The 13,629-nt window shown below is 29.5% G+C and overlaps 2 protein-coding genes across 2 annotated transcripts in view; both read left to right on the forward strand.

Annotated features, from left to right (window-relative positions):
- LOC113372949 (acidic repeat-containing protein-like) overlaps nt 1-7,616 on the forward strand; it is a 29,150-nt gene extending 21,534 nt beyond the window's left edge. The window contains exons 5-9 of the mRNA XM_026613282.1: nt 5,443-5,641; nt 6,324-6,481; nt 6,561-6,817; nt 6,892-7,008; nt 7,084-7,616. Coding sequence (XP_026469067.1) covers nt 5,443-5,641; nt 6,324-6,481; nt 6,561-6,817; nt 6,892-7,008; nt 7,084-7,278 — 926 coding nt within the window. The 3' untranslated portion in view covers nt 7,279-7,616. The remainder of the gene's footprint in view (nt 1-5,442; nt 5,642-6,323; nt 6,482-6,560; nt 6,818-6,891; nt 7,009-7,083) is intronic.
- Nucleotides 7,617-12,031: 4,415 nt separating this feature from the next.
- The window catches only part of LOC113373477 (protein Skeletor, isoforms B/C-like), a 7,423-nt gene continuing 5,825 nt past the window's right edge, over nt 12,032-13,629 (forward strand). The window contains exon 1 of the mRNA XM_026613772.1: nt 12,032-12,079. Within this exon, the coding sequence (XP_026469557.1) occupies nt 12,032-12,079 (48 nt within the window). The remainder of the gene's footprint in view (nt 12,080-13,629) is intronic.

Genomic DNA, 13,629 nt, shown 5'->3' on the forward strand with positions numbered 1-13,629 from the left:
TTTTCAACTTTGTCCCACATTGCACGAACAAATGCACACGCCAATATTAATGAATTGTAATTTTTAAAATCGACAGTTTGGATAAGTTTTTTTTTTGAATTTGGGTTTGAATGAACAGTTTTGGGTTTTGGTTTCAAATCGTCTCATACTTTTTTCTAATATCTTCAATAGCAAGCCAAAAATTCTTGAAAAATTAATTTCAATAAATAGAGTCATCGGCTTATTTTTCTCTGTCCTCGATTAAATATAAACGTATAGTAACCACTCATAAGGGGGTTCCCTTAATTACGTGATCGACTGTTTAAGGATTTTTGGACACCTCCTTTAGTGATAAAAAAATTAAAACTAACTCTACTCCCACACGAAACTTGTACACCAAATGCATTTTTAGTTACAAAAGAAGTGGTGAACGTTTGGATTTTTTTTCGAAAATGTTTGGATTTTTTAAAAAAAATCAAGTAAAAATTTAATGGACGTAATATCTTACTACACCCCTTCCATCTCCCACCTGATATTTTGTGATTTTTTGTCAAACCCCCCAGCACCCTAAAAATCTCATGTGATTAATGGACACCCCCTGAGCTATTGGTACTAAAATTATTTCACAGTAGTGTTTATTGCAAACGTAATATATTAAATATATATTTTAATTAATAGATGTTTTATATATGTCAAAGACTTTCACATGCCGAATATAGAAAATCAATTAAAAAAACATCCAAAACTGATATAATGATAAAACATTTCAAATGAAACATCTATTTTCTAAAAATTCTTTTTTTGGTCACTTCTAGCTAATTCTAATGCTGATTAAATATTATGCAAATTTTAGTATAAGCTATAGAAACTATCAATTTTACATTAATATATCATTTCAGCATTTATTATTAAATATACTGCTTTTTTCATGAATTAATTTTTCATTCGGGGGTACAATTGTTATACTTATTTAAATATTGTGGGCAATTATTAGGTGTCACAGAAATCTAGTATATAATATGAAATTCTTCATAGCCACCTCAGATTTTTATTAAGTTACTTTGATACTAATCCAAATTCTAATTATTAAAGGTCGATTTTTCATTTTCATTTCTTAATGTTTTATATACTTGAGGGTATTGTTTCTATACTATACTGAAGTATTTTCTAGTATTGTACTATAATATTGATGATTTGAAAAAATTGCGTTAATAAATTATGACTAGTGATATTTCTTTATCTTACACAACGTGCAAAAAAAATTCTTTGTAAATAATGAGAGGTAAATGACTAATCGATATAACATTCTGAAGCACCAAAACTCATTTAAATATGGCCATATTATAAATAAATTTGAAGAAAGATTTTTTGTCTAATTATCTAAAGAATTTTACTATTTTTACATTCATTTACCAATTCTAAAAATTCAATTATTATTCACAATGTGTTTCTCACAAATTCGATATTTCCGTTACAAATTTTCGAATCAACGCGTTTAACAGTACTGTGCGAATTTCTATGCGTCCATTCATATCCGATCATTAAATATTATAATATATACGATAAAACAACTAAGTCAGTATGTTTCCGTGTGAACAAACATTGAAAATACAAATTCAGTGGGTTAATACATAAAAAACTTTGGATACATGTCGTAAAAACCATTGCCGGTTTTATGTGAAAGCAGTTTCAAAAACACAGCTGAGAATTTTAAATGATACATTCATTCTAATAAAGGAAATGATTGTCTAAATTATACGGAATATTAACGGATCAAGCCATAAACTATATCACATTTTTCGATAACCGGTATATAAAAATTTTTATGGAATATTTTATTATAATAATTTTGATTTGTTTACTATTTAAGATATGCTTCCTGTATTCATTCTGACCTAATCGGAAGAAATCAGCTTTTATATTGAAAGAAGTAAAATAATTTAATAATAAGTGAAAAAAAAATAGCGAATCAAATTAATCAATAGTTCCAACATTAGTTTTCTACATGCACAATATAATATTCTATTCATTATTGTGGTTGATTGGTCGAGTCACATAATTTATTAGCGAATAAAACTGTTGAGAATATATATAAAAGTAACTTGAGCAAGTAAATTAAATAGTTAATAACCGAATAATAAAATTCATTATTTCAATCTAGCAATATTAAATAAAACAATACAATAAATTAGTTAAATTAACTGTAAAAAAATATGAATCTTTCTAAGGGTTTCAAATTTGGCACATAAGGTGACGTTGGAGTCCAATAGGTTCTAGTTAATTAAAAAATAATTAAAAAAAATTTCACTTTAATTTCCTGACCAGGCAAACCTATCTGATACTTTTTACCCTCTTTTCATTTATATAGATCAAGTTGATCATAATATTGTTTTAAATATTTTTTAAAGTTACTAAAATTTGCATTTGTTTTAAATTTACAAATTAATGTAGTTGCATATAAATGTTCAATGAATCGCAATTCTTTTTGTGCTTTATACACAGAAATTTTATTTAAATCGATTTTGGTATATAACATTCATTTAAATAAAATCATTATTAAAACACTAAATGATGATCCTTTATATAGCCAAAACATTTGAGAAAAAAATCTTATTAAACACTGTTCATCTCTTGAGATAAATGAAATCGAGTGTCGAATTTGAAGAATAATATTATTCTCTCTCCAAATTTGTAACAAAGAATTTATTATTATTTTTCATTTTAGGACTACTTCATTAATCTACATACAATTTTTTAATGAATCTTTTCATAATGAGAGAGGAGATTGAGAATCCTCATATATGAGGATGCAGCATTATGGTTATTTTTGAGTAAATATTTTAGAATTGTTTCATCTGTTACATTGTGTTCTTCCTCCATTAAAAAACCTTTAGATCGAGGCTAACGATCTCAAGTGAAACTTTTACTAGAATTTACTTTATTTGTTGGAATTCCAAGAACGCCCGCGAAAACGTCTTCCATTTGACATGACCTACATGAAGACTTTAGCTCTGGTCCGCTAAGAAACGATACGTGAGTGACACTTATTATTCGACTTCGTTTTATCTTTAACCAATTAAATTTCTTAAGACGGAAGACAAACGTTTGACGGGAATCCTTCCACGGGTGACCATGACACACTACCGGAAGAACCTGTTTCGAACTCGGGAGGACATTCACCTGAAACTGACGACGACAACCAGGGACAGACTCTTCACTTCAATCTGCATTTTTTTGGATGCATTGAATAAATATTGAAAGACAAAATTCTAGACATCTTTTGTTTTAATTGATTAAATAAACTCTCAAAAAGTTCTGTATAGGATATAGTATTTGTTGTTACCGATTCAGTATCTTTTATTATTATTAGAGAGAGGCTAATTAATTCCCGTAACCATAAAAAATCTATGGACTGCAAAATGCTTGAATATACTTATATAAATACGAAACGACTATAGATTCAAGCAAATTTCACCTACATTCTAGATCAATATAATTTTATGATGATACTAAATGCTTGATACTGATCGTAAATAAATTGAGAATATTTATCGATGATCCCGAGATAGAAGTTGTATTAAAAACCTTTTTTTAGAATGCCAATGCAATACAAGCTAATATATATATAACGTAAAATAAATCAGAGAACCACATTGAATTAGAAGGACTGTTCAACAATCTCTAATTACATTATTAATTCTAAAAATAAACTAGTGGTACATGGCATCGTGCCTCAAGGCAACTTAACAACTTAAAGAAAAAACATTATTAGATTATTGAGAAATTAAGAAAAAAACTTTTTTGAAAATTTGGATTTTTTTGTATTTTGTTTTTTTTTGTTTGAAATATTGAACATTTTGTTAAAGCAATCAAGCTGCATAGCTGACTTAGAATCAAAACACACACACACACACACACACATACAACCATTTTTTCTAAAGTATGTTAAAATGTTCAGAAATCAAATGTTAAATGTTGTCTAAGGTATGTCAAAATGTTCAGAAACCTCTAAAACGTAGAGATATATAAAAATGTTCATTTTCGATTTTTTTGCGATTAATAAAACTTACCCTACGAGAAGTTAAAAATTGAAATTTGCTCATCTACGGTGTCTGTCAAGTGCATTAATTATCTAAACTTTAACTAGAAATAATCTGATACATCTGAATTATTTACATGTCATGGATCAACATTTTCATTTCGTTGACCCCTAAAATATTTCTTTGAAAGTTGTCTTAGACCCCTGGGAAATATAGGCCCTCTTAGGAATGACCCATTTGCATTTAGTGGATCCCACAAAAATTGGGGATTCGATATAGATCACTTTGGGAATCGCTGGTAGTCTAGTGTATCTGATATAATTGATTTATTCTCTAAATAAGACAAATAAATTTACTAAAAACTGTTTTTCAAACCTACGAGCTGACATTGATAATTACAATATGCAATTCTGATTAAGATAGAATTATTTCAAAATTATGTTCTACAGCACCAATGACAATTTTAAATGAATTTTCCAAATCAGTAAAAATATTACAAATATATTGGCGATTACGAGCCCATGCACTCTAACCTGAAACTAGCCTATTTTAGGTTGAGAGCACATTTAGCCTACCGAATATTTAAACAGCCGCACCATAGTATTTTCTCAAAAGCGGAATTTGCGAATTTGATGAAACTTGGCACACATTGTTATTATACTTTACCAAGATTGTGACAAAAAATTTGAATTGGTTCATGCACTAGTTTTCGAGATATACACGATTACTTAACAATTGACATGTTCGATATTGGCGATTACGGACCAACGCACTCTGACCTGAAACTAGCTTAGTTTTAGGTTGAGAGCACATTTGGCCTAACGAATATTTAAAGAGATGCACTATGGTATCTCAAAAGCGGAATTTGCGAATTTGATGAAACTTGGCACACATTGTTATTATACTTTACCAAGTTTGTGACAAAAATTTTGAATTGGTTCATGCACTAGTTTTTGAGATATTACTATAATTAGTATTTACTTAATATTTGAGATACTAGTAAAAAGTGTCATCACTCGTACAAAATATAATTTGGCAAAAATTAATACATTAATATCACTATTCAAGATAGAAATGTGCAGTTTTCATAAACGTTTATGCCTTTTTATTTTAAGTTAGTTTTATCAATCATCAAATTGAACACTTGATAATTTTTATTTATTTAAAAGAATATATTAAATATATTAAACGTTATTAAGTACAAAGTATTTATATTTGTTTTAAGGGATTCAATGAATTTCATACTATAAAAAAATAAAATTATAAGTCAATTATACAACAATCATTATTAATCTAGAGGAGAGCTGCACATTTTTATATCGATTGATATGGTATAATATAATATATAGTTATCAATATATATTAAAAAATATATTAATTTATATTTTATTTTAATAAATTATTATTAAATTTATTTTATCAGGTGCGATGGTTAGCACAACACAGACTCCTCAAATTTACATCGCAAAATACAACAGATTCGTGGATGGTATCTTAGGAAGCATCAACAAAATCTTAAGAAGGTCCTACGATCCGGTCAATGTACGTCTTCAGAGTGCCGAGAATGTTAAAAAAAGTAATGGAAAAAAGAGTGGACACAAACGCAGGAATAACGTACACAGGTGAGGTGAAATACTTTCTTTATGTGACCTATTTAAATTCTCTACCAGGATCGAACTTGAGTAATAATAAAAAAAAACTGTTCACATATACGCGCGCACACACACACACATACTTTTTCCAAATTTGGGCTCATTCGATTCAGAACAGCTTGAAACGTCGAGAATTAGCGAATCGGATTTTTTTATGAAAACATAAACTTGTCCTTCGGGAAGTTAATAAAAATGAACTCAATTGAATTCAAATGTAATTTTTATATTCGTTCAATATTTTGAACATTCTGGGAGAGTTGCTTAGTAGACCATCAAATTTACAGTTCAAAATAATATTAAATTTAATAACATTTTTAGAAACAGTTGAAATCGTTTTTCCTCCTTTTGAAATTACCTATTCCTTCTAGGTAAATTTTTTGCAGTGCCATGGTTTAATATCCTACTTAAGTGAACCGATGTCTGGGAATAATCAAATGGAAATTGACTATATAATTTATAAACTTTTCTTTATCATTCCAATTTACTTTAGCATATTTTATAAGAAAACCAGATGATTTTTTTGAAAATTTAAAAGTTTAAACTTTTCAAAGAATCACCATTTCCTCCGAAGCTTACAACTTTATACTTATCCTCTATCAAAAGTAGCAGTCATTTTTTTTAAATCTTTATCAATGTAAGATTTGTTTTCCAGGCGTAGGAAGACCCACAAATCTCAAAGATCTGCAGATGTAGTGCAAAATAAAATGATTGAAGAACACAATATGACCGTCATCGAATCAAAAATGCCAGAACGTTTACCAGCATCTACTGATAAATTGATAACCAAACACACACTGGAAGCCAACAATGGTAAGATTATTAATACAATTATTATTTGAATATTAGTGTATTAGTAGTATTATTATTTGTGTTTGAATTTATTTCACAGCTAATGAAAACAGAGCTACGACAACATCTAACAAAACTGGAAATAAGAGAAAGTCTGAATCTTCAAGTGGTAACAAAAAGAAGAAGAACGGTACCAAGCAAACATCAACCAAACAACAACCTATTGCTCGAGGAACCCTTTATGGACTTTCTTCTTTGAAACGAACAGGAGATGTCAAAATAAACATGATGGCTGATTACACCACTGTTAAAACCAACTTTATTTTGGGTCCTCTTATTTTGAGAGTGGAGAAAGAGGTATGGTGCACTTCCAAAAGTTTATTAGGTTTAGCGCCTCTAAAATTATTAAAAATTTAATATTTTTACTTTAGTTTGGACGTGGTGCCAAAAGGGAACTGAAAAGCGCGACAGCAACAACTGCTGAGATGCTAGGAAGAATCAGTCTGCGAGTGGTTAAAGGCGGAGCAGCCACTTTGCATTCAATCAAGGTAAATAAAACTTTGTTACCAACAATTTGTTTACCTTGTGTCAGCAACTATTACAAATTACTATTTTTCTTCTAGGTCCAACAACCACGTGCAGTTTCCGTGGAAAGCGCCGACAACCACGACAGAACACGTGAATTTGTTTGGCGCAGAAGTGCCCACATTGCCAGCGTAGTTTCGCAGCAACTGACAAATGCAGCAAAATCTATGCTTCAACCACCACCATTGTCTGCAGCTGCTACCACAACCAGACGAAAACGTTCAGTGGTATAATAGTAATAAATCGAAAAAAAATGTCCTAGTGACTCAGTACTGATTTTAAAATCTCATTCTTCTAAAATGTAACGAATTATGTTTAAATTTTGTTGCTCTATAAGAAATATTGCTTTTTGATCAATTTTAATTGCAACAAAAATATTATTTTTATCACCTTCTTAAACAAAAAATGTCTGGCTCAAAGAAGAGAAAATTCAAGAAAAAATGACAATTTTATAGAAATTATAAGATAGGAGTAGACGTAGTTGGTGATTAGGAAACAAACAAAGTCATATGCACCAGCTGATTGAAAAACATCATAGTTCCTCGCACTAATTTTAAATTTTGCAAAAATATAATATTCAACAAAATACACGTTAAACTAAAACTATATATAACGAAGTACGCATGTTTTTTTATTTTTTGACTTAATAAATTTAGCTTCTATATTTCGTTACTCCAATAATTCACAATTTGATGATTTTATTATAATTTTATATTTACGAATATAATCGAATAAATCAACGAATTGTTGGATATTGTTAGGGCTGTAATATAACAATTCACGTTCCTTTAATTATTTATTTATTTATATATTTATATTAATATTTATGTGAATATTATAGAGTTAATATACAACTTGTTGATATGCATCACGTATTATTAGGCTATATGTGAACTTAGAATAATAGTTTTAAGAAAATTAGCGGTAGTAATTTATTGTATTAATGATAGTAAGAAGAAAAAAATTATATATACATATATATAATTATTATATATATATATATATATATATATATATATATATATATATATATATATATATAGCTATGTATAAAATCTTTATATTGAAATATATTTAACTCAAATAAAATGTGTCAACCGTCACAGTTTGTCAAACTCATTTTTCATATCTAATTAGATACTAATTTTGTCGGTTTGACCGTAAAGAAGCCAAAGTAAATTTGCCTACCAAAATTTGCCAACCGATAGACTAATAGGACTAATAGCCAAAAGTTGGTCGATGTGATAGTTGGAAGATTGAATTGATCCCAAATATCTGTACGTGTAAAACATCTAACCTTAAGGGGGTTGTTTGTTTTTTTTTTGATTTTGAGATTTTTTGATATTACTAAAATCCTTAGAATTATTTAAAAAAAAATCATCTCAATATTTATTTTTTTGACGAAGTTATAGATATATATATATCTCCATATGTATGATCCTCTGAAACTGTTTTTTTCATCGCTCCGCGAGCTAATGTATGCCAGATGCTCTCTTTTTCATTATAGTACGTCATGCACATGACCTTTTTAATGTGTCAGCATCTTTGAACACCATGGTGTATTAGTACATTAAATTAAATGGTGTATTTAGTACATTATATTTAAAACTTTAAATACGTTTTTCTCAAATTGACTTTTTTCAATGCGGTGCCATAAATTAAAAAAAAAAACTACAAGTTGGATCGACTTGCATTTTTTTTTAGTTTGTTCACCACTGCAATACGCAAAAAAAATTTTCGAAGCTTCTCGTCCCAAAAAAGGCCCTTTTTGACACTTTTTTTTTAAATAGCTGCCATTTTTTCCCTTCTTGCTTTTTTTCTTTCATTTTGGTAGGGGGACTGGATTCAAACTTCTTCTTCAACGTAGTTTTGTTTTTTTTTGTTTCAGGCGATGCGCAACGGATTTATCTGTGGCACCGCAAAAGAGATCGATTTTGCAATGCCCATTTTGGCGCCCCCTGGTTAACAAATGACGGCGACAAAAAAAAATATAAAAATTCTTAGTATTCTATGATTTTGTTTGAACAACGCATGTCTCTATGATAAATATATTTTGAGAAAAACAAAAACAAATACCTTGCATTTTTTGTAACAAAAAAAGAACAACCCCCTTAAGTTATATATTGGTAAGAAGAAGTCAATGTAGATGTCATTTAAAGCAATATAACTTCACCAGATTATGCACGAGATGCCAGTTGAATTCCATTTAAAGAAATGTTGTAGAGCGCCTGATGCTGCGATCTTCACAAAATACTTGGAGCTGTCAAAAGTTTAAGTGCCATAATGAGAGCATGTGGGACCAAATACCACACAAATATCTGTAGTTCTTCCCAAATTAGACAAAAGCTGCCAAAAAAAGAAATATAAATGATCAAATAGCCCCATGTATTTGATAGCAGTCACCACTGTGGTTACAAGTTTTTCGAATCGATACTCAAAGGCGGCAAATTTAAATCGGACTCTGGAATCAACTTTGAGGTAGACAGAGTCCACCTGGAGGTGACGACCAACTCGTAGAATTGTTTTTTTTATTTACTTGATCAATTATCGTCTTGGATAGAACAAAGACCATTTATTGAGCGATATGTAATATCTGACCTAAGGCTAGCTATTTAATAATGCATTTTTGGGACTTTTTGAACCAATTTACATATTTATTTAAAATATTTAGATTTGTTGAAATTCGGTCCTGGTTTCTTGTTCAAAAAGTTCTTCGAGTCGATGATTTGACAGTTGGATCAGTTCTACCTTCGAGTTTGACAGCTCCAGGTAAACAGTAAAGTTTTAGTTATAATTATAATTTATTTATTCACAATTATGTCTATAGTCTATAATATTTGATAAGGATTTTATTTACGCTTAATGTGAGTTTGTGATCAGTTGAGTTCAAAAATGTTATGTGCTTCCAAAAGAACGATGTAAAAGAATGTTGTGCAATTCTGTGACTTTACCATTTAAATTAGATTTATATGAGTTCAATTACATGCAAATATGCCCTTTCAAAGAAATCATGAGAGCAGCTATGAAATCTAACACGATGATCTGAACATATCCACAGTAAGTACAAATTGATGATCATAAATTAAAATAAAATGCTTTGTAGTTATTATCTATATATATGATTAATGTAAAAAATACGTAAATGATTGGGAGAAATGGCTATTAGTTTTTGGCAAGAGCAGGCCCAGCCATTACAAAGATACAGGCCCAGCCATTACTAAATATACAAAAAATTGCAGTTTTTGAGAGAAATAAGCATCCGAATTGAATGATTTAAAAAACTTTCTGCTTGTGTTGACAAAACAATTGCTTTTGGAAAGAAAAACTGACTTTGTGATTCAGTTTATACAATTCTTATAAATATTATACAATGTTACAGTATTTATAATAATCTATTTGAAAACATTTAATATCCCTCGAACATTTGGTTACAGTACGTTCCAGAAATTTGCCTTAAGGCTCTAAGCCATACATCAATAGTTAGAATTTACTTTACATTGTTCTATACACTTGGGTATCAAAATCTTGAATAATTTGTACTTGAAATGCGGATAAGTATCAATATGTGGAGTTAGAGCATTTTTGTACATTTTGTCAAATAACTTTTAAAACAAATAAATTTTGTTCTAGACATTCAGAATTTTTATATCAGTTTAAACTAGATAAAATTTACTCAAATTTAATATAAATTATTATGTGCACTTAAATATTGAAATTTAAAATGAAACTAGTAGAAACGCAGACCTCAATATTTTTATAATTTTCAATATTTGATTGTAGGACTTTTTTCACATTATGTCAAATATTTTGAAAATTTTATTCCGGTCACATAAACTAGATTAAATTTGCTAGAATTTAGTATAAATTGTTAAATGCTCTTGGCTATCAAAATTTTGAACAATAGTTAGTTGGAACGCAGGTTTGAGTTTGATGATTAGCAATATGTGGATTTGGGACATTTAGTTGAATTTGTTCGGTGGACTTAAATTTATTTACATTAGTAAAAACTAGATAAAATTTACTAAAATTGAGTTTAATAATTGGCTATAGGTTGATTTTGGACGTTTTTTTTATATACTGTCAAATAACTCTAAAATTTTGTTCTAGGCATTTTAATTTATTCATATTAGTGAAAAATAGATAAAATTTAGATTTATAAATCATAAACCATATTAAAACCATAGACTGCTATTCATGTCTTTTTTAAACTACCATTTATGGACTCAAGTTATTAGATTAATATAAATGATCTATCATTCGGTATATTTTATGTTACTAGATTAGTAATGAGAAACATATAATACTATTTTAGATGTATGGTCTTAAAATATTTTTTTATTTTTATTACAGGTGCTTATGACTTATAAGAATGCCTCAAAAAGATCTTTTGGATCTTCGCTATAGTAAAGGGACATATAATCAACAACTATTGGACAAAGTCTTTTTGATGAAAAAGACGAAATTATCCTGTTTAATGACCTTTCAGGGTACCATTGCAAAACAACGAAATCCTTGGTTGCAACATCGAAATTTTATCAAAGAAATGGATTTGTGTTCGCAATTTTTGAAATATTTTGACTGATTTCTAAAGATTTTAAGACGCTGATTTCAAAAATGCTATCCGTTTTTGGGTAAATCCACATACACCCCGCGAAAAATCGAAATCTTTGGTTGCAAAGTCGTTTTTTTTTTCAAAAATCGAGTTTTTTTCGCGATTTTCAAAATGTTTTGATGTGTTTTGATTGATTTTGAGTCGCTGAATTCGAAAATGTTAACCGCTTTTGGATAAATCTGTAAACCTCTGCAAAAAATCGAAATCTTTGGTTGCAAAATCTAAATTTTACTAATGAAATGAACATTTTTTTTCGCGATTTTCAAAATGTTTTGACCGATTCTGATAGTTTTCGAGGCGCTGATTCCGAATATAAAATCAATTTTTTGAAAAAAAAATTTTTCTGCCCTTGGTACCAAATTGAAGTTGGAAAAATGGCCAACTTTGAAGCTGATTTTAACACTGAAGATGATGATAAATTTGTAATTTTTGTGGTTTGGTATAAAGATTGTACTTTAGTCTACACAATGCATTCATTAAAATTATCAATTTCATTCATTAAGGACCTTAAAATTGCATTTGAAAGTCACGATTTTGGCCAATTTTGGCTGCTCCTGATAGACTGTTTTTTTATCGGAAAAATAAAAAGATTTTTAAATTACACCAAAGTAGGTTTGGTTTACTGTTAACCAGGCGTAAATATAAATTTATTAAAAATTATCCTACTATTTCTTATCTTTTATATATATATATATATATATATATATATATATATATATATATGCGTATATATATTTATTTATATATATATATATATATATATATTATGTAGATTTTTGTAATACTGACACTCAATAAATTTAATTCTATCTATATGTCTTATTTATTTACACAGTTTGAAAAATTATTGGCTCCAAATATTTTTTTCAGTCAAATGGGGTTCGAACTGGCGAACTTGGAATTGATATCATGGCCTAAACCGTATCTTTACGACCTCGGCCATTAGCACATTCGGCATACTAAATTTTTAGGAAACTTATATCTTTCAGTTTGAAAATAACACTTTATATTTTTACAAAAGACTACGGTTTTGTGTAACCAATTGGCCGAGATCGTTAAGTGATCACTACGGTAGCTCAGTGTTTCTCGGTTCAAATCGAATGTATAGTTTTTCATAATTATCAAATATTAGTTCAAAATATTAAATTCAGGTGTCGCATTTCGACCTTGACACTTAGTATATTTCTGAAAAACAAAAAACTCAAGTTTCGCACTTCACTGTAAGAGAGATACATAAAAAGAAAAAAAAAAAAGTAGAGGAAGAACTGGGGAAAGAGAGGGGTAGAGGCAGATGATGAATAAGAGAGAGTGTATGATACATATTCTTTATTAAAATTCAATATTAATAAAATATAGGAATAAAAATAACTTTTATCATCAATAACTTAAATAGCCGAGCGGTTTAAGTGACCGCATACTCGGTGAAATCGCTCTGGAGGCAGGCACAAGGTGAGACGGATCGAGTCCAGCTGAAGGCGACGACGACCAACTCTGAAGCAGAAAAAATGGAGCAGTGCTGGTGGCTGGCTGTTGGCGAGCGCAAAGGGTCCTGAAACGAACACACGAAGTGATGGTCAACGTGAGGTCCATGATGCGAGAGGTTACACGCAGAGAGACACATTGCGGAAGATGCATGCCGAACCCAAAAATCTACCCAAAAACCGCAACATGCGAAAAAAACAACACCAAAAAAGGGAAAAAAATGTGAAAAAAAGCGAAAAAAGGGAAAAAAAGGGAAAGAGGAGGAGGAGGAGGAAGGAGGTGGGGAGCCTAAAAAAAAAACCCCTTAAGTCCCAGATCAATTTTTCTCTTTCTGTTCAGCGTTGAAACTTTTTATGTTTTTTAGTGTTCCTCACACCAATGCCCAAAACCAACACTCGAATGAAATGAAGTCCACGTTGAAATTTTCACAACGAGAAAAAATTACTGGGACTTAGTTAAAATATTTAACTTTGCCCCAATAAAATTTTCA

Source organism: Ctenocephalides felis, unplaced genomic scaffold (assembly GCF_003426905.1).
Source record: "Ctenocephalides felis isolate EL2017-DRISC unplaced genomic scaffold, ASM342690v1 CF-g0.4_SCAFFOLD_01604, whole genome shotgun sequence".
Lineage (NCBI taxonomy): Eukaryota > Metazoa > Arthropoda > Insecta > Siphonaptera > Pulicidae > Ctenocephalides > Ctenocephalides felis.